The sequence below is a fragment of the Primulina eburnea genome, chromosome 1 (genome assembly GCF_022965805.1).
Source record: "Primulina eburnea isolate SZY01 chromosome 1, ASM2296580v1, whole genome shotgun sequence".
In the NCBI taxonomy this organism is placed as follows: Eukaryota; Viridiplantae; Streptophyta; class Magnoliopsida; order Lamiales; family Gesneriaceae; genus Primulina; species Primulina eburnea.
Window position 1 is genome coordinate 6,224,056 of NC_133101.1, and position 20,629 is coordinate 6,244,684.

Here is a 20,629-nt window from a genome sequence, read left to right on the forward strand (position 1 = left end):
ACATGTGACCGTCATGTCAATACCATATATATCTGCCTCACGTAAAAAAAACGACAATTTTATCGGAGCAAAATTGTAATTTTCACAACCAATTTTTTTAATAAAATAATTATATTCTTGCATTCTATAAAAATGTCTCATTTAATTTTTTATTCCCTTCAATATGGAAGTATTAGCTCCACTCCTAATTTGACCTATGACAGCATATGCATGAACATGATTCTGAGAACCTTATCCGATTATCTATCCAGTGTTATCTTCTTTGTGGGTCTCTCCCACGTGCCCCCAACTCCCAACCATGTTTAGAGATGTATCAAAGAATCTGAATTCAATTCAAATTAGTAAATAAAAATATATATTCATACCTTTGAAAAAAGAAAAAGAAAATTTACAATTTCAGGTATGCATATTTGCCTTTTCGTAATTTGGGTTATGTTTTAAAACCAGGTTTTAATTCTATAACTTCTTATTTTCGATAAATTTAGTCATTTTTAATCGAAATTGGTGATATGGCTCTGGCACGCCCGCATCAGGTCAACACCACAACGGACAAGGACCAAAATTATAAAAAAGAAAGACAAACATAACTAATTAATTAAGAATGAAACTATAACAAAATAGATGACTAAAATTACAATTTCAAAAAGATAAATATACAAGAATAAAATTGTATTTTTTCCAAGATTATTTATCTGCAAACAAAATTTGTAGATTTGTAGTGCCGAAAAGGATAAATGTCTTAATATTTTCTTACATATGCCATGACATATGTATGCTTATTCTCATACATTTAGCATATCTTCGGGTCAAACATGTAGATGGTTGACTATTATCGTAGGCAAATCGATATCCTTAATATGAATATTTACATACACATATATATATATATACATATATATATATGTATATATATATATATATATATATATATATATAAATAAATTTTTGAAAAATGGAATTTTGCCTCTTCCGATCTTCTCATATCGTCCCCAGCTAGCTTGTCAAAATTCTTGGATCCGTTTCTATCTCAAATGTTCCATTACTTTCCTTAAAGATATATACCAAAACATGCATAAAGTTATTTTCTTCCCAAGATATTTTGATTCTATGGAATATATTTGTTTTGACGAATCTGCAGGAAAATATTTGATTTGAGAAGACAAAGTGGCCGGTGAGTTAAACATGCGAACATCAAGTCTAAACTTCCATGCTTTTTTCTGACCCTTTAGATTTTCTCGGGGCAGCTGGAGACTTCTACAACTCTCTCTCTGTGGGAGCCATGTTGTCCAACTATCAAACACAATGGAAATGGTCAAACAGAAGAAAAAAAAAAAAAAAGGAAAATTCTCAAATTCTATTTTGCGAATTCGTCTTTTTTTTTTATTTTAGTGTATCTCATGTAAAACCGTCTCACGGATCATAATCTGTGAGACGGGTCAACCCTACCTATATTCAAAATAATACTCTTAGCATAAAAAGTAATATTTTTTCATGGGTGATCCAACATAAGAGATTGTCTCACAAATACGACCCGTGAGACCGTCTCACATAAATTTTTACCCTTTTTTTCCAGGTTTTTGATCTTGTATGCCATCAGAGTTTTTTGGTAGGCATGAAGGAAAAACGATGGAAAGTATAAACCAACCCAACTTATTGTATAAATATCAAAATTTAACAATTTATTGGGAGTGGTTAAAATATTTTTTTCATCACGGTAATTAGTTTAATATTATGTTGGGATATTAATTAATTAAAGTTCAATGTTAACTATTAGCTACTTATGTACACGTAATGCATGTCTGTCAGCCACTAGTATCTATTCTATTACTAGTGGATCGTGGCACAAGTATGGGATAGGTGTGATTTTCCAAAAAAAAAAAAAAATTAAAGAACGAAATAGTTTTTGTAAAAATAAAATGAAATGAAATTTATTAATTTTTAAAAATTACAATGGTGAGAGTGAAAATAAAAATGTTAAATATGGAGTTGGATTATTAAAATAAATTTTTGGAATTATAAAAAAAATTTCTTCACTTATAACGTATCAAAGTTAGTTATTCGGATTTAACTTTAATAAATAACTATCAGACCGTGCATGTGTTCCATAGAAAAATTAGATAATGAATTTTTTCTTAATGAAAGTTATTACTTGGTGGAATTGAAATGGCATGAAAGAAAATAAAATTTAAAGAAAAAAATGTGTTATATATAGTTGAATAGTTAGAGAGCGTTTTGAGAATTATAAAAAGTTTTACCCCTATGCCAAATTTAGTTAGTAAATGAAGTTTAACATTAATAAATAGTATAAATATATATTTATTATACTATAGGATGATAAATGACCCCTTAAAGTGTTACTAGTGTACGCGTGATATTCATGTACAATATTTTTTATCATTATTTTTATTTACGATGAAATTAAAATATTATCATAATTATAGAAAGTAATTAAAGTAATACTGCAATTTGAATTGATTATATTTATATGAAGTCGCACTATAATTATAAAAATTAACGAGAGAATAGACTGTAATTTGAATATTGATTAAAAAAAAAACAATAGGAAAAAATTAAAATAGACCATGAATCCAAACTTTTGACTCTATTATGTTTAGACTTAATAATAGTGATAGATAGATTATGGCAGCTTTGGTGCATTACCAAATTTTATTCTCTAGTGTGGATCCTAGCCCGGCAAACGACACCTAAAAATTTAATTTAGATTTTTGTTGATTCTATAATTCTTCGTTATAACAAGTACACTTGCTAAAACAACCAAAAGAAATATTAAAGTCGTGAAAATATTTTTTTTATCATATTGATTTTTTCTATTTTGAATTTCGGTTCATTAATTATTCAAAGTTTGGTTTGGTTGGAATAAATTAGAATTTTTCTTGTTTTTATTCATATTTTTTAAATTACTATCATGACGTCGAAAAATTAGATGTAATGCCAAAAAATTGCTAACAAAATATTAGAAAATGTCAATATATCCAGCACCAAGTCTGGACCAAAATAGCCCGAAAATTATATGATTTGCAACTGACTTATAATTGTTTGGCAAAAACTTGTTCGTATTTGTGAGACGAATCTCTTATTTGAGTTATCTATAAAAAAATATTACTTTTTATTTTGAATATGAGTAGGGTTGACTCGTTTCACAGATTAAAATCCGTGTGACGGTTTCACATGAGACTCATTCTAATTATTTAGATATAGAAAGCAATATTAATAGAGTGAGTCTTATATGAGACCGTTTCACGGATTTTAATCTGTGAGACAGTTCAACCTTCACAGACGGTTCAACCCTACCGATATTCACAATAAAAAGTAATACTCTTAGCATAAAAAATAATACTTTTTCGTGGATGGCCAAAATAAGATATCCGTCTCACATATACGATCCGTGAGACTGTCTCACACAAATTTTTGCCATATATTGTTGTTTGAGTGACAGTCTTCCGTTATACACATTTCCCGAATAAATTCGAATCTACGTAAATAGCTCTTTTCTCGGTCACATTTCATTAACATTCAGAAATTACAAAACATTCAACTGATCAGTTGATTTATTGAATTGATCGTAAAGATCGGGAAAGAAAGCTATATATGTTAGAATTAAATTGAAGAATCTGAAGCCTGTACTACAATGGGGCTCCTGACATGGTAAATCCCATCAGACCACACCAAAGAACCCGACTGCACTGCGTCCCCTATAGTCGCTGTAACCTTGACAACAAAAGTCTTTTTCTCTCCAATAGACTTGAACTCGAGAGTGCTAGGATTGACGGTGATACGGACTCCGGATGGTGCCAACACGATTGCTTTGTAAGTCGATGTAGCAGAACCTACGTTTGTGACTGTCCGGTGGAAGGTTCCGCTGGCCGAGGTGCCAGATGTGGCGAAGGTGGTGAAGGATGGATAGTTCAAATCGTAAACGGTCGCGTTTTTGGCTGATGAGCAAGTGATGTCTTCTCCGGTGATGAGTTTCAAGTTCTTGCTGCTGTAGCCTTGGCCGCAGAGGAAACTTATGTAGTCTGATTCTGCCATGTCGTATATTAGGCCGGGGGACTTGGCCTTAAGGGGATTGATCTGGCCTGACCCATATGCGAATTCCGCATCGATGTTTGTTTTCACACTCATTGGAGTAGCTGGTGATGGAAATAATAACACTTAATCAGCTTGTGTTTATAGCTGAAAAAAATTTGTACAAGTCTATTTGTGCAAATCATCCTTACAAAAGGCATAACGATAAGAATAAGAAGACATATTTTTAGTTAAATAGAGGTAGTTTTTTTTTAATTCAAGTTTGACTATGGTTACTTTCTAAAATTCTATCCCTGATATTTAAGAAGAAATTAATTACCAGTAGTCATTAAAGCAGACTTGACGGCGGAGGGAGACCATGTTGGGTTGAAGGATTTAACATAAGCAGCAGCTCCAGAAGCATGAGGGCAAGACATAGATGTCCCAGATATAATGTTATATGGTACAACTCTAGTATCTTCTGGTGATCCTGTCACAGTGGTGGCTTCAGACCATGCTGCTAGAATGTCTACCCCCGGAGCACTAAGATCAGGCTGCAAATATGAAAATATTTAGGGTTTCAATCACGAAACAGGGTCGGTTAAATCTTGAAATAAGATTAAATATTTACTTTCATGACGCCCTTTGTGATGGGATTTGGTCCCCTGGATGAGAAAGACACCACAAATGGAGCCGATGTCTCGTTTACTGCTGCACTTTTGAATATGGTTGCTGTTGGTTTACTGCATTATCAAATTTTGCTAGCAAATTATTTATTGAAACATGGTGTGTAAAGTTTGATGCTTCCTATATGTGTGTGTGAAATACTTCTCAAAGTATGAACCATTGTAGTCTGGCGGAACGATACCTGGTGGTATTGAAGTATTTAAAAACTTCAGCACCGTCGCTTGGTCCCAAGTATGAAGCTGATAGGGGAAAAGAGAAGGCGTAATCCTTGAAGCCATTGTCCTGCATTATGGTTCCGGTAGCGTTTGCGCCTGCCTGCTGGCTCGGAATCATTCAAAAAGTCGCAAAGGACAATGGTACCTTTCACCGCTTCGGGGTCCAGGGAATCACAACCTCTACCATAGGTTAATGGGTATGAACTGCCCTCGAGGTCAAATGTGTTTACACTCACTCCCTTTAGTGGTATATGCATAAATAAGAGAAGTTGCATTTTAAAAAGTGACTAATATTTTATACAGTATGGCGAAGTTTAAATATTTCATAGCAAAAATCTACTTACCTCATAAGTTTTACCATTACCCAACAGAACCTTAGTCAAGAATTTCCTGTCTATGACATTTGCAGCAACTGAAAGTGACCAAGGTGAAAAGTTAACAATGGATTCAGGGCCTGGCCCAGAATTTCCCGCAGAATTTGATGTGAGAACTCCGTTTTTCATTGCATGATATGCCCCGATAGCGATGGGATCTTCGAAGTAATCAGAAGGAAAGAACCCTCCAACAGAAAGTGAGATTATGTCAACTCCATCAGCAATTGCGTCGTCGAATGCTGCAAGAATATCAGCATCCGAACAACCATCAGACCAGCATATTTTGTAGACTGCGAGGCGAGCAGAAGGCGCGGCACCTCGTACAGTTCCTGATCCAAGGCCATACAGGCTCGCGCCAGCTACCGATTCCCCGGCTGCTGTGGAAGCTGTGTGTGTTCCGTGCCCTTCGGAGTCTCTCGGAGAGGGAATATCTGGTGGACTAATTGCTCCTTCACTGTGGTAATACTTCGCTCCAATGATTTTGCTGTCAAACATCAGGTTTATACACATTATGCGAATTATTTTTTAAAACATGAATTTCTCATCGCCGGTTGAAGAAATGAAATTAATTTTTTATTTTTCTGACGAGTAGGAAATCACTGACACCCAATGAATGCACACAATTCTTGACTTTGTATATTGACTATTAGTAACAAATAAAGGGTTTAAATACGAGCTTATTTACTTGTTGCAAGTGAAGTTAGAGGAGGATTGGCAACTTCCCTTCCATTTGCTCGGAGGTGGACCAAGCCCTTTATCATCAAAACTAGCGGACTCCGGCCAAATTCCGGTGTCGAGCATTCCAACTATGATATCACTCTCCTTGCCCGATCTCGGAGATTTCTCAGGGAACCCCACGAAATCCCATGATCTCGTGGTGTGAAGTTGTTTTTTCGTGCTAGGGAACACGGAGACGACACCATCCAAGCCTGAATAACCAAAGTTATTAATTAAAACATACACTTTTCATTTTAGCATAAAGTTCGATGATTTTTTAGAAATAAAAAATGAAACCGATCGAAGCTCGCTTACTGGCTATTTTGTTCTTCTCCTCCTCAGTCAGCTTTGCAACAAAGCCATTGAAGCTTCTTTTGTAGCTGTGCATCCAGGATTCCAATGCCGGCCTTTTACAAAATCCAACCAAATTAAATAATTACTAGATGTATATTCAAAATCGAAATAATTAATTTCAATACATTGAAACCTCAAGTTTATAGAAACTCTCTTAATCACTACTTTAATAATTATGTTGTAAATCTTAGTCATTTTTTATAAACGAATTGCCTGATATGGCACCGGGTATGTTAACAATGATTAGCATGACGTCAACAATATATATTGTGTCACGTCAGTGCTCCAGCAAAATAAAATGAATGAAATTGACTTGGCAAGAAGGCTGAATTTCTACTAGTTAAAAAACCTAAATCACAATTAGATCAAGTTAATTATATTATTGATTTTGATATTTTCCCTATTAATAAAATCAAAACCATTAGATAAATTTATTGTTTCATAATTTTTTTAACAAATAAACTATGGTGATTACTTTGAATGAAAATTACTACTTAACCCATCAAAAATATAAAAATATAAACCATAATTTGTTAGAGGGCTACGCAAACAACCTTCCCAGAATGGATTGTAACATGCTCAAGTGCTGCGCCGCTGCCGAGAATTCACCTTTTGGACGATCGCCCATGTACACAATGTACACCTATATATAACAATAATATTATTTATATATTAATTATAAACATTTCATTTTGAAATCGATAATTTCAATTTTCGAATTTTTTTGGGAAATATATCGGATTTTGCACCAAATCCTATTTGATCACAATTTCTTTCATCGCCCACAAAAAAAAAAGAAGGAAGTTCATGTGTATATCCTAATCCTAGTGAAGTTTCACTTGCACTATATGTGTTTCGTTTCACAAGGGGACATAGTTTCCCTAGAGATATATGCATGAAAAGCAATAAAATTTAAACAACGATGCGCGACCGATCTGTGCATCACCCGGCACGGGCCGGGCCACATTAAAGCCACATTATTAGCTCGGGTATATCAATTTAAAATATTAAAATATTTTAGAGTTTAACATTCTAGTCCGGACGGAACTATATTTCTGGCTTCGCTACTGTCACCCGGTATCCTGTTGCACCGAGTTATCTACTCCTGTTGCAACTGGAATTAACAGTCGTGGACCATAGTGAGAGAGACAAAATACCAAGTTAACAAGGGAGTAAAAAAATAGTCAGATCAAACTAAAATTGCAGGATGTTTCATTTGATATGAAAATGGATGAATATATATGACTCGAAAATGAAATATTATTTTCGAAAAATTTCTTCCGTGAAAAGAAACAAAAAGGGGGACCGATATTTGCCTTTTGCTCGACATCAGAGTTAGCAGCACTGCAGCCAATCCGTAGCACAGAATAGAAGAAGAGAGTGATCAAAAGAGGCCATGGTAGAGCAGTTTGAGTTGCCATTCTTGAAGAATGTTTCGTGGGAATTAAGGTTGTGATAGCATGTAATAATTGTGATACGTAGATGGATATATATATATATATATATATATATATATATATATATATATACATTTCTCTGGTCTTTATTTTACTTTGCTTCGGGTTTCTCAATTTACTGCTATTGTTTAAACCGCCAACAAATGCAACACTCCAAAGCCGGCATCTACAAAGTAATAATACTGTTCGTTTAGAGCTGGATGATATAATTTTATATATTACACAATTTCAACATTTCTGGAGAAGGTAACAGAGTGTCAAAGTCTATTTTATAATTCATTTGGTTTATATTTAAATGAGGATCAAAATATAATTTATATATAAATAAAACAGATAATGAAACCAAAAGTTAGTTATTCTAAGTGTCTCGACCTTAATAATATAGTATAGAAGTATAGATGATCAACAGTTTTATCCACCACTAGACGCGATAAAAATTCCAATCTTCATCAAATGTAACAATAATATCAAGCATTTGAGAATATTCATATTTCTATAGTCTATGCATCCATATGATTCTAGTTAATCCTCATGTGTTAAGCAAGAATAGGAAAATTTGTAAATTTGATCATGTATATATTTACGGGTCTCTTGCGATTCTCTTTGTTAAATTTCATTGGTATGTCATATTTGGTTGCCACTTGCTTGCTTGTTTGTTTGTTTTTTAAAATAATAATAATAAGCACGACTGTCATGGCCGGACCTTAGGGGAGGCCCAAGATGCCTTCGCCTCATACGTTAATGGAACCCCAAAAAATAAGTTATATATTGATTTTAATTTTTGAAAAAAATTAAATTTTTAAGTTCTAGCTAATTCAATTATATAAGAAATTCGATTGTCCGAAAAAAAAATTTGGGCCCCTTCGAATCATAAACTATATATAAAAAAATATGTTGAAAAAGATGATACAGTATAACAGTGCTATGATGACAATGTGACGTAGATGAGATCAATGAATTTTCATTCTTTTTTCTTGATTTCTCATTCATAATATTTTGAATTTCATTTTTATTGGTGAATATTGATCTGGAACATTCGAACAAGTTATTAAAAATTTTCTAGAAAGTTATTTCAATGTCATGGTAAGTGATGGAGCTTAATTACAACTTTGTTTTACTCTGCATATGGCATTAACAACTCCATCTATTAATTATTTGAGGAATTGTTTATGAAATTGTCATTCAAGATTTTTTTTTATAAAAAAAACACTTCTATATAACGTGATTTTACCCCTGTCCTTCAAAGGTTTGGATTCGGGACCGCTATTCGAAATCTTGGTGAAACACTGGATTTCTTATCTCATGTCTGCTTTTCGTGAAAAAATATCAATTGAAGTGGAGGGTTTCTTCAAACAACAAAGGGCTGGGTCAACTATTCAATCAAATGAGCATGTTTCCCATCTCTTCTCGAGAAACAAGTGGGCTCTTTCTTTGCAAAATTGTGCTCAATTTCATATGTGGAAATTCCGCCAAGATCCCTTCGTTAGTTGGAGAGTTTGATTCTTTAGCTTTTTCTTATGCTCTACTCAAATAAAACTTTTGTAAAAGAAATTTATATGGAATTTTTAGCATTCAAATGTCACAGTTTACAATATTTAAGTTATTTTTTATTTTAAATGTTTTTGTTTTAAAAAAAAAATTGATAAAATAAATATCGTATTTTATAGTTTAAAATGATCCATTTTTTCAAATTCGTCTCATGCCCAAGAAAAATTAGGTAGCCCTGGTGGCAATGACGTGGCAGTGTAAGTGTGGTGTTGATGTGACACACATGACAATAATATATGCAGTGACACATCAACACTTCTTTAAGGTTGATTTCATCCTACATGTAAGGACACTACCTAATGATAGAATCAAAGGTCTAAATTTAGCCACACATACATGGGGTCCACAATTTTTTTTAAAATCACATATGTGTGTGAATCTTGTCCATCTAAACTATGTGGGGACAATGCCCCCACATGTAGCATCGACTTAACCACGTAAAAACACTTACGAGATCGTCTCAGAGGCCAATTTTGTGAGACAGATCTCAAATCCGACACAATTCATAAAATGTATTATATTTTATGCTAAGAATATTTCTTTTGTTTTGAACATAGATCGGGTTAGCATGTCTGACGAAAATAGATTTGTGAGACCGTAACACGATAGACATACTCAAGACATAAAAAACGCAAAGAAGTACACCATATAAGGATAAAAAATTTATATCCATTGTGGTTACAGTTTTATTTTTGTTCTATAAAAGTTATTTATTTTTAAAAATATGAAAGAGATGTCAAATTTCTCAACTATAATTTAACTTTTAATAAGATGATAAATTTACTTTAAATCCTCAAACTTAAGTTTGCATTCAGTCTCTATGAGAAAATATATGTTTGTACTCCTTGATCTACAAAAAAATATTTATGAACTATCTAAGACCACATTTCTTTTGCACGGGTAAAAATTATTACAAAACATTACACATATAGTATTGATATATGATATTTGAGTGCTAAATATTTTAGAGATGATACAAAAGATAATATATTCTGTATAAAGTTAGATACATTTATTGATATCAAAATTTGTTACATATGTTTAAGTACTCAAATATTAATATCATATCTGAAATATTTGTTACTTATATATCATATACTAGTATTATATTTTCAATATTATGTGCTTATTTTTATCCCAAAAAAAACAAATTTCATTAGTACAAATATTTGTAGTATATATTTGGGTACTCAAAAATCATATATTAGTATCATATTTGAGACATTTAGTATTCAGATATAATTTATCAGTGTCATATTTTCAATGTTTTGCAACCATCTTCATCTCAAAAAACTTATATGTACTCAAAGAATGCAAAATTATTTTTTTTAAGATCAGATATTTAAACACATTTTTTCTATAAAAATTTGTTTCAACCTTAAGTAGGGATTTGGAGATTCAAAAAAAATTTACTTTAAATTTAATTAACTTATAAATTATTATTTGATAAAGATATTTTTTAATATTTTTTTTGTTTAATAATGTAGGGCTACGTGTACTTAGATATTTATAGTGTGGGACACATGGGCTCGACCATGGCCCAGTGCTGACGTGTTTGACGTCCAAGACCAATAATAATTTTCGGACGTCAGACCAACACTAAACACAGAGAATATTATGTTTCAAGTCCGGGCCTTCTACAAATCATATTTGATTTGATGCCTCATCTTGGCGTCATTCATCATCGGCCGAAGATTTCATCCAATCTGATTTAGGTTACGGTTTCTTGATTGAGATTTTTGTATCTGTGTATTGTTTTCTTCGGATTCGAAGAGCCGAAGATTAGGGACTGTTCCATTTCGGATTCCGTTGAGATCTACGAACTTTTTTTTGGGCAAATGGTTAATTCTGAGAAAAAGCAATCTGGAAACAACCGACGGTGTGAAGATGATAATCGCGGGGACCGTAATTTCAACGGAGATGATTCCATTGACGAGTCGTCGTCTGGTGCTGAGACGTTGGCAAACGCGAATCCGTCGATTGTGCGGAGGTTGACGGAGATATTTATGGAGGATGGGGATGGAGATCTGCTGCTTCAGACTAGCGATAGGGAGGATGGATTTCTGCAATGGTTTCGCGCTTTGGATTTTCAGGTGATGGGTGCGTGCCGGGCGGATGAGAGGTTGAAACCTTTGCTGAAGCTCAATGTTTCCACTGGGGCGGCTGAGGATCGTCTGCTAGCTCACCTTAGTCAGGTATGTGTATGCTCGATCGGTCGAACTAGATTTGCTTGTGTTGCCTGTTGCTTTCAGATAGGGTTTATGGGTGTGGCAGGTTTTGGAACCGGGTTCGTATCTGATTTGATGAATAATCAATTTGTTGAACTGATATTCATTAATTTAGTAATTTTATAATGAAAGTAATTATATGTAATTGTATTAACTTGCATTTTGTGGTTGTGATGCTTATATACGAAGTTGTTTGATACTGAACTTATAATTGAGTTTTCCATTGCCTTGTACTCTCTTCGTATATATTCTGACCATTTTTGTTGTATGAAGCTTCTGCTTTTCTCAGTTTTGGGCCACTGACTTGTTTGCTACTTTTCGTCTCCCAGCACTTTGAACCATCAGAAGTAGCTATTTTGGCCAGGTGCCTGTGCATACCTCTTGTTTCTATTCGGGTTGGAAAGATCGAGAAGAAAGGAACTCTTTTGTCTCCAACATCGATAAGGTAGTTTGTTGCACGCATTTGTACCGTTTCATAACAAATTATATGGTTTTATATGGGCGAAGTTTTGATCACTTCATTTTGTGCCGTGCCTAAGAATATTTTCTTTCACAAATTATGATAGTTTTTTTGATTCGGTGGTTCTTTTGGATGTGAGGGATAGACAAAGGGGCCTTTTTACTTGTTTGAGTATATGGGGTTGGGTAGAGACAGTGCTTCGAAAAATAAATTGGAGTGCAAGGAGTCACGGGTGAAAAAATTAATATGAATTCTGACATGAGGTTTGTTTTATATACTCCCCAATTGGTAATCATTAGTGACACTTTTCGTTGTTTGTACAACTAACTTATATACCTCTGTAATAACATAAAAATTAACGAGGTCTAAATACTCTGCCCAATAAATTATAGGAAATTGTGGTTGTAGTCTGTTGAGGCAATGATAACCTCATTGGCTTTTTAATCAATTTTTTAAGAATGTAATTTTAGAAGTCGATTTTGTGTTATGTAAGCTCTTTTGCCAATTTATCTTTTTGCAGAAATGCTATATGGGAATGAGTTTCAATTTTTACTTGTTGTAAAGATACAATATAGCTTTGTAAAATAATGATAAACCAGCTTTATGTTTCCTTAGGCTGTTGTTTTGTTGTGATAAATTCTTTAACATTTTCCGAGTTCAATTTTATGTTGCTAAACTTGCTTTTTTCCCATTGTGAATGATCATCTTCCCTTTCATTTTGTAAGAAGAGAATCATTTGTTTTTTACATATGCATCTATTGGTGTGCCTGTGTGTGCTTAATTATGCATATTGATGCTTTTAATTAACAATTTCCAATTTGTTGTATGATATGGGTCAGTTTCCAATTTGTTATATGATATGGGTCTTCGTATTATTTTTACATGCCAACTGACTCTTAGGATTAGAGAGTTGTGTTATCATCTCTGACCCCGAACATGTTGGGGTTCATTTTTGTATGTGCATGTGCAGACCTATCTAAATCATCTCGGCACTACATGCGGGAATCTTCTTAGATCCCTTCATCTTGACTTTACATTGCTATGAGGTGCGCGTATGACACGTGAAGACCACCAGGGAAGGTTGTTGTGTATATATATTCTTATATTGGTTATCAAGGGAGATTATTGCTGACTTCTGTTATATGAAAACCTCATATGAAATCTGATTAACTGAATCAACTTAGTGAATATATCTGCTTCAGTATGTTGGTGTCATTTCCTTTTTCTTTTGTATCATATTATTTCTCTTATGTGCATAAGATGTTTGTAGTCGCTGAGATTTCTCATTGATAATATTTATGTTTAAGAAATTAAAAGAATAATTTGCTGACAAGGTGGTATTTAATATGACTTTATTCGTCCTCTACGTTGACCATACCGTACTTACGAAGTGCTGTATTTTATGTTGTAATGGCTAAATTATTTGGCCTTCCAAGTGAGAATATCTTTTGACTTGTAGGTTAATTCGGCGTTATACTATAATGATCTCTGAAATAAGAAGAATTAAAGGTAGCTTCATGATCTTATGTTAATGTATTATACTATATCTTGCCAGAATTGTGTCCTTTTTCATACTACATTTTTATACTGCTTTTTCTGATATAGTACTTTTGCTGATATACTACTTTTTCTGATATAGTACTTTTGCTGTTGTGTAACTGTTCTATATCTATCGTAATTCTTTGCTTTAATAGTTTGGTTAGTTTTACCTTACAAATTTGCTGTAACATCTTAATTTGTACGTTTGGTTCTTATCACATGGATTTGGCCACTTTCCTTCTCTAGATATTTGATTATTTTTTTAATAGCATGCCCGTGATGACATGGATGGGACTCCTACGTTTACATGGGCTTTGATCTTTCTAATTGTTTGCACAACTTAAATTCTATTTGATCTCTTTTTCCCTCTGTTCATTCTTATGAATGGAACCAATATATATCTGATGGTTAAGTTTGGGGCTTTTTTAATAATTTACTTACTTGCATGTTCTAACTTCTAAGCCGTGGATTAAATTGGTTGTGAAAAAAATTAAATGAAACTTGTTGAAACTGTCAATATACATAACCTTTTACCTTTATCTGTGAATATCTTGGTACCTAATAGAGAAAAACTTTAGATTCATGCATCACTTTGGAAGAGGATTAGATAGTTTGTCTATCATCTTAAATATTGGACTCCGATCACAACTCACATTTTCGTATTGATAGTTGGAGTCAGGGGACGTATGAAATCTTGCACATGCCTATGACAACTCTCTTTTACTTTAGAATTGATATCTATTGTGATATGCTTCACGCTGGTGGTTACTTTTCTGATCCTTTCGTTTGTGTGTCATGTTGTACAGAGGAAAATTATGCCTCTCACTTTTGCCAACTTCTGACCTACGCATCTCATTCTATGGTGATGATGGTTCTGTGGAGAGACTGGCAACATTTTGCACCAAGGCTCAATGCACTGCCATTAAAATTGAAGAGATCTCTGCTGACAAATCTGGAAGATCATTCTTAATTAAGAATTCCGATGCTGTGGTTTGTTATTTTTGGTGCTCTGAAAAATCTAAGCTTTTGGGAAATGAATTGCTAAAAAATGTAAGATCTTCAATACAATTCATATATGATCTAATGTTTTCTTGTGTAATTAATATGATTCCTCATTCTGTCTTTTTATGTCTGTCTAGATGAAGGATTTGCTTATGAGAAAACCTTCACTTACTGAACTAAGCGGAATTAGTGAGTCACGTCTGAACTTTTTTGCAACTCATCTTCATGCTTATCTCGCGGGATCAGTTGTAACCAGTACTCAAGTTAGTGGTGTTCTGTCAGCTTCCCCTTCCTCTGACAGCATTGATCCTTGCGAACAACATTTTTCTCAACCTTCCTCAACGTGCCAAAAATTTTCCTATGTCCGGCAATGTGGCAGTCAAGGATCAAAGACAAACTTAATCTACCAGGGTAGCCTCAGTCCTAAGTCAAACCAGTTCAAGGAAGGCATGTCTAAGAGTGTGTCTTCTATAAGGAGTGCTGCCAGAGAGAAATTGAAGTGGTGTGTGGAGAATTACGTTTCTAATGTTGAAAGCTTAGCTCTTGCTTCATCAAACAATTTTGATCCATCCAGTTCTAATTGCTTTGAGCAAGACAGAGTTTCAGAACCAAATGAAAGTCGTACTTCTGCCGCATTCAGTTTGTTGGAGATACTTGGAAAATCCTCGGAGATTCCATTTTCAGGTTCAGAAATACAAATTCCTTCTTCAGGCTCATCTCACTTGTCACCTCAGTATTGCTGGTGCCCTCCTGTTGCATCTGCTCTACAATTCACTAAAGGAAATTCACACCTATCTATATCAACTGGATCACTATCTCTGCCTCCGATTTCTTCTCTCCTATCAGCTACTAGACAGTCTAGGCTTTTAACCTCAAATCAATCCCTAAATATGGCCGAAACTCCTCTAGATTTTCCTACATTTGCACCTGAGCCTTTTGTCAGGCTGCCAACTTCTCAGCAAATTCCTACGTTTACACCTTTGATATGTGATCCAATTGTCCACATTCCAGTGATTGATGTCTGTTCTTCTGGCCAAGGGTATTTGGTCAGTGCAGGGCCTGCTATTTCGACTGCAATTTCTGCATTAAATCCAAATCTTGTGGACCCTCTTCCAGATGCTGAATCCATGTTAGAAAAAGGTGCTAGGGAAACGCTTCGGATGCTCATAAGTGGCTCCAGCCAACCCAATTCTCAGCTTCTTGATGTTTTGCCTTCCATGCTGAGCAGCAGCGATGACAAGCAAAATGTGATTGCTGCTGGAAGCCGGGGTCTTTATAGTGGAACCATCAACGTAGATGTTTTAACGCAAAGCTTGACAACTATGGGATTGGTTTTATTCTCCGAGAAACCATTAAGAAGTGACATCAGTAAAAGATTCGGTAGCACAGATGATTTGATTGATCAAAAGGAGAAACCATCTAACTCTGGTATGCCACGTTTTGATGAAGGGGATTGATTGATTTCAATTCGAGGGAAGATAAAATTGAAATTGTCTGGTTTTGGGAATTTCAGTTTTTGGTATAGAATTGTGGATACGTGGGAGTTAGTTATACTGTCAAAAGTAGTAAATCATTTTGAAATGTGGTAGCATGTGGCCTACTGTACAAACCTCCATTTCTTGTGCAATTAAAGAGCAACATTAAAAAGAAAACATAATCTTCTTTAGTTATCTTTCTTTGTGGTAACCTTCATCTCATTCTGTCGCCCTTTTTATCGAGCTTGTGATATAGTAATTTTTTAGTGGTCCAAAATGAACTTGAAAAGAACAAAACCTCGTGGCATGACATAGCAAACATCAACTGTTGATAAATGGAGGTGACATAGTGGAAGTTTACAATGATCACTTCTGCGGGAACTTTTCATAAAAGTCGGGCCACCACCAACTCATTTTTCTACCGTCTTCGAACTGTTACTAATTTTTGTGAATTCGAAAAAACATTCTGACAAAGCCACTTCTAAAATGGTTGGAGGTGTTCTCCATAGGTATACGGAAAAGTTGTATAAAATAATCTTGCTACATACAATTTATTAAAACTATACAATTATATGTCAAATATATTTGACACCCTTATTCGCACCTTTATTAAATACAAACATTTCGCATTTAATTTCATAGAAGCTCGTGAACATGTTGAATTTCGACCTGCTTGAGCCTTGATAGCAAAAAAATTATTAACATTTTCGAGCTTTAAACAAATTCAAATTCGAATATAATTGATTCAACCGAATCCGAGCTTTAAATGTTTCTTAATATCCGGCTCGGCTAAACTCATATTTTCTACCTCTTTTCTTGTACATGTATATATTACTGAAATGCTGTAACTTGTAACTCGACAAATCCTCTTTTTACATGACATATATGCTGACAACAGAGGATAGGGAGAAATGGTAAAGGAAACATCTACATCTCACGAAGAGTAGAGAATGAGGAAGATAGTCCCCAAGATTCATTGTCATTGTGCAGTTCAAATTTTTGGCAAGAAAATCCTAACCTCACTTGCATCTCAAATCTAATAGCGCATATATCAACCATTATGTTCATTCTTCAATGATGAGCTTGTTTTACTTGATATGTTCGGTGAAAAGGGACTGTATACGTGCCATCTGATAGATAAAAGCTTTCATCTTGCGCAACATGGTACATGCGGAAATTGCAAGAATAGCAAGTGCATAACAAAATAATTCAGTTGATAAAACACATAAACAAGTAGAACTCTCGCCTGATACAGGAACCTCTAGCAGAAACCATTCAGGCAGCTCGTTGCAGGTTACATTCAACCTAAACATACGGTAAAATAAATCCACAACAGTTGTATATCCATTGCTCCACAACTGACAGTGGTATCATTAGTGGCATAACAAAAGTTTTATGGCTCAATTTTTTCAAGTCCATCAATGACAGGTTCGCCTTACTTAAGCCTCCATCATGCACGCCGCTTGCAAATAGCAATTGTGTCATAATCTTGATAATTCATCCACCTTTAAAAGCATCTCAAGTTACTCACCTCCCACAACTGATAGCAAAGCAGTCACCTACCACAACCGACGGCATACCTGTGTAGCATGCAAATATAATTGACTTCTTCATAAGATGGAAACATGAAAAATCTAAACAAAAGCTGAAAACCTAGACCAAGGTAGAGAACACATGGCCGAAAGAATCAGCACACTAGTTCCTGTAGCATGTCTTTAATAAATACACAACTATTACATGTTGCAAGGACATAGAGACATCATCTATGGCTATCATATCATACATCAAACAAGGTTAATCTGATTAAGAAAAAAACATGACAACACAGCCATCCAAAATTGGATCGCTTCCGTTCAGGGTATGACATCAGACATCTCATCAAAAGATTCAACTGCAAGACAACCACAGCCTAGTACCTCTCTACAAAGTTGTCAGGCTCGTAAAGACCAAGTAAAAGGCAGGTTTATTTCATCGAAAGAAAATGCCATACGCCCGTTCCAATGCCATATCTTTTGCCTCTATTAAAGGCAGTCATAAAAAAAAGATGAAAGATTTTTATGTTTCAAAATGCAACAAACAGAAAGGAGATTATCTGAAATAATCCTCACATCTATAATGAAATTTCATTTGATAAACCAAGGAAAAATTCAATGCCACGAACAAGAATAAAAAAACAAGGATCCCAATGTCAAGAAGAGACAACGATCGTCAGTCAATGAATGCATCAACCAACTAAACGTGCTGAAAAAATAACAGCAACATTAAGCCATGTGAAGTGACAAGTACAGCATACCATCTATCTCTGTATATTAAGCAAGGTCTTTGCTTCAGTCATCTCCTCCTGCAGCTCATTGCTTATGTATTTGTCCAAGATATCCTGCTTTCTCTTTTCCAGCACCATCCTTTCGATCTCCTTCTCATCTGGCAGTGGCACATGCGCAACAAATTCATTTTCTTTCTCTTTATCCTCTCTCTCCTTCTCTTTCATCCTCTCTTCCTCCACCACATCCTCTTCCTCCTCAAATAATATGTTGGACACATTACCCACGTCTGCCACCTCTCCACTCTTCACCGCCCTCCTTGCCTCTTTCTTTATCTTTTCCATCTCCATCCAATCCTCCAGAGCTGCAGCCCTCATTCTTTTCTCTGCTGGCCCTTCCAACTTCTCCAATATCCCATCCTCATCATCCCTATAACCATAATAGCTTGCATCTATCCTTTTATAAATGTCATACCTGCGGATAATGTGCATGAGCTACATTAGCTCAAGTCCCATTCACAAATAAAATAAAATAGCAAGAGGATTCAATAAGATAATTACACAAATTAGAAAACCCATCATGACTTTCGTAGTCCAAAAAATTTACATCACAAATTTCAGTATTCAAGGATATGAATTTACACTTTCACTTAAAGCAAAAATCAAACAAGACAACTATATAGAATCCAAGTTTCCTAACTTATATATCAAGTTAGTCAGTAATATAAAGGCATATATGGCCAACATTGTAGTCCGGCTCTCTGAATTGGTTATCATAATTTAACCATTCATTAATTCAGAAACCTGTTATTTGTGCTGTAAAAAGTTTACTAAAGAAGTATACTTGATACAACCATCTCATTTTATGCACCTTATGATTGGACTGTGTACCCAATAAATTTTTAAAAAATGTAGCCAGCTGGAAAAAAATTCCCTTGGTTACTAAATGTGCAAAGCAAACAAAACCATTATCATAGCAGGAACAATATATATCACTCATCATAAACTCAAAACCTCACCCCTAATCCACAAAATAAGAAAGAAAACACACACAGTGCCTCAATTCTTCACTCAACCAGCAAATTTGAACAATAAAAATTACCGTGTACGCCTTTTCCGCAACTCAGGCGGCTTCTCAAACAACTCCTTGACACCGGGCAACTTCTTAGCCGCCCCAAAATACCTATATCCCGGCCCACGTCCACCTGGATTCGGAACGTCCACGATGTTTCCATCTAAATCAGTCATCTTCGCTGAATACCTCGCGTGATTCGCCCCCCCAAGCTCAACAATGCGCCTCTCCCAATGCGTTTTCTCTCTAATCAATTTATTGATCTCGTCGTTCAAGTCTCTGAGCCGGTGCTCTCCGAGGCCTTCGTTCTGGATTTCAGCAACTTTTCGACCGATTTCTCGCATGATTTGCTGGCGCCACTTGTCAGCCTCCGCCAAATCTCGGCACTCCGACGCGAGGTAGGGGCGGCGCTCTTTGGGCTTCTTCTTCTCATCCTCTTTCATGGAAATGAAGCGATTCAGCATCGATTGAGCTTTCTCCTCGTTACGAGCCATGGCGGAACGATCGAATTATCGGTGATTTACGGTATCGTCTCTGTTAAAGATGGATTCGCACTCAGGAGACCAGAGGAGGAGACTCTAGGGTTTTACGATGATACAAAAAATTATTAAATTCAACTAATGTTATCTATATATCTCTGGATTTTGGAAAACATTTTAAAAATTTATTATTTTATATAAAATATTATTTTTTGGAAAATATTTTAAATTATATTTTACCAGAAATATAGAATCCAACGAAGGTCTTCATTCTAAAAATTGTAGAGAATAGCATATCAAATTATATTTTGATATTACTAATCTTTGTTCAAAAAACCTAATATTGTTTAAAAAATAACTAATATCACTCCCGTGCACGTGCGTTCGATTAATTCAATTATCGACGACATTGAGTTTTTTTCTAAACAAATTGAAGCATCTAAATTTTGACAAAAACTTGTGTGAGACGGTCTCACAGGTCGAATTTGTGAGACGGATCTCTTATTTGGGTCATCCATGAAAAAGTATAATTTTTTGTGCTAAGAGTATTACTTTTTATTGTGAATATGAGTATGATTGACCTGTCTCACAGATTAGTATCCGTGAGACGGTCTCACATGAGACCCACATCTAATTTTTTTATTGAAACAAAAAAAATTGATTAATGTTATTAACGGAATTTAATTGAAATTTTTTTAAAAAAATGACAATTGGGTAGATTCAATCTTCACATGTC

General features: G+C 34.7%; 3 protein-coding genes across 5 annotated transcripts; 1 reads left to right on the forward strand and 2 right to left on the reverse strand.

The window, feature by feature from the left end:
- Positions 1-3,513: 3,513 nt before the first annotated feature.
- On the reverse strand, positions 3,514-6,414 carry LOC140810721 (cucumisin-like). The gene is given in 8 exon segments (XM_073168609.1): positions 3,514-4,151; positions 4,367-4,580; positions 4,658-4,769; positions 4,895-5,028; positions 5,030-5,167; positions 5,273-5,786; positions 5,988-6,231; positions 6,335-6,414. Coding segments are annotated over 8 exon segments (1,962 nt in total). The 5' UTR covers positions 6,408-6,414; the 3' UTR covers positions 3,514-3,618.
- Positions 6,415-11,029: 4,615 nt separating this feature from the next.
- LOC140824573 (uncharacterized) lies at positions 11,030-16,079 on the forward strand. Its single transcript, XM_073186149.1, has 4 exons — positions 11,030-11,573; positions 11,936-12,051; positions 14,412-14,655; positions 14,745-16,079. The coding sequence occupies exons 1-4, from the start codon at positions 11,217-11,219 to the stop codon at positions 16,062-16,064; spliced, it is 2,037 nt and encodes a 678-aa protein (XP_073042250.1). The 5' UTR covers positions 11,030-11,216; the 3' UTR covers positions 16,065-16,079.
- Positions 16,080-17,218: 1,139 nt separating this feature from the next.
- On the reverse strand, positions 17,219-20,021 carry LOC140824582 (uncharacterized). Of its 3 annotated transcripts, none has more exons than XM_073186164.1 (3): positions 19,445-20,021; positions 18,376-18,817; positions 17,219-17,690 (listed from the first exon to the last, which is right to left on the reverse strand). In XM_073186164.1, exons 1-2 carry the CDS (start codon positions 19,906-19,908, stop codon positions 18,379-18,381), a joined length of 903 nt encoding a protein of 300 aa, XP_073042265.1. In that variant the 5' UTR covers positions 19,909-20,021; the 3' UTR covers positions 17,219-17,690; positions 18,376-18,378. The 3 variants fall into 3 exon arrangements, with proteins under 3 accessions (XP_073042265.1, XP_073042259.1, XP_073042270.1); XM_073186158.1 differs by having other exon boundaries at positions 17,219-17,662; positions 19,445-20,020; XM_073186169.1 differs by lacking the exon at positions 17,219-17,690 and adding an exon at positions 17,717-18,100.
- Positions 20,022-20,629: the final 608 nt, after the last annotated feature.

Excerpts from the sequence above, each read along its gene's own strand:
- LOC140824573 (XM_073186149.1), top strand. The coding sequence starts at position 11,217 with ATGGTTAATTCTGAGAAAAAGCAATCTGGAAACAACCGACGGTGTGAA. Across the intron at positions 11,574-11,935 it reads TGCTAGCTCACCTTAGTCAG|CACTTTGAACCATCAGAAGT; the intron begins GTATGTGTATGC and ends TTCGTCTCCCAG. Across the intron at positions 12,052-14,411 it reads TTGTCTCCAACATCGATAAG|AGGAAAATTATGCCTCTCAC; the intron begins GTAGTTTGTTGC and ends CATGTTGTACAG.
- LOC140824582 (XM_073186164.1), bottom strand. The coding sequence starts at position 19,908 with ATGGCTCGTAACGAGGAGAAAGCTCAATCGATGCTGAATCGCTTCATT. Across the intron at positions 18,818-19,444 it reads TTGCGGAAAAGGCGTACACG|GTATGACATTTATAAAAGGA; the intron begins GTAATTTTTATT and ends CATTATCCGCAG.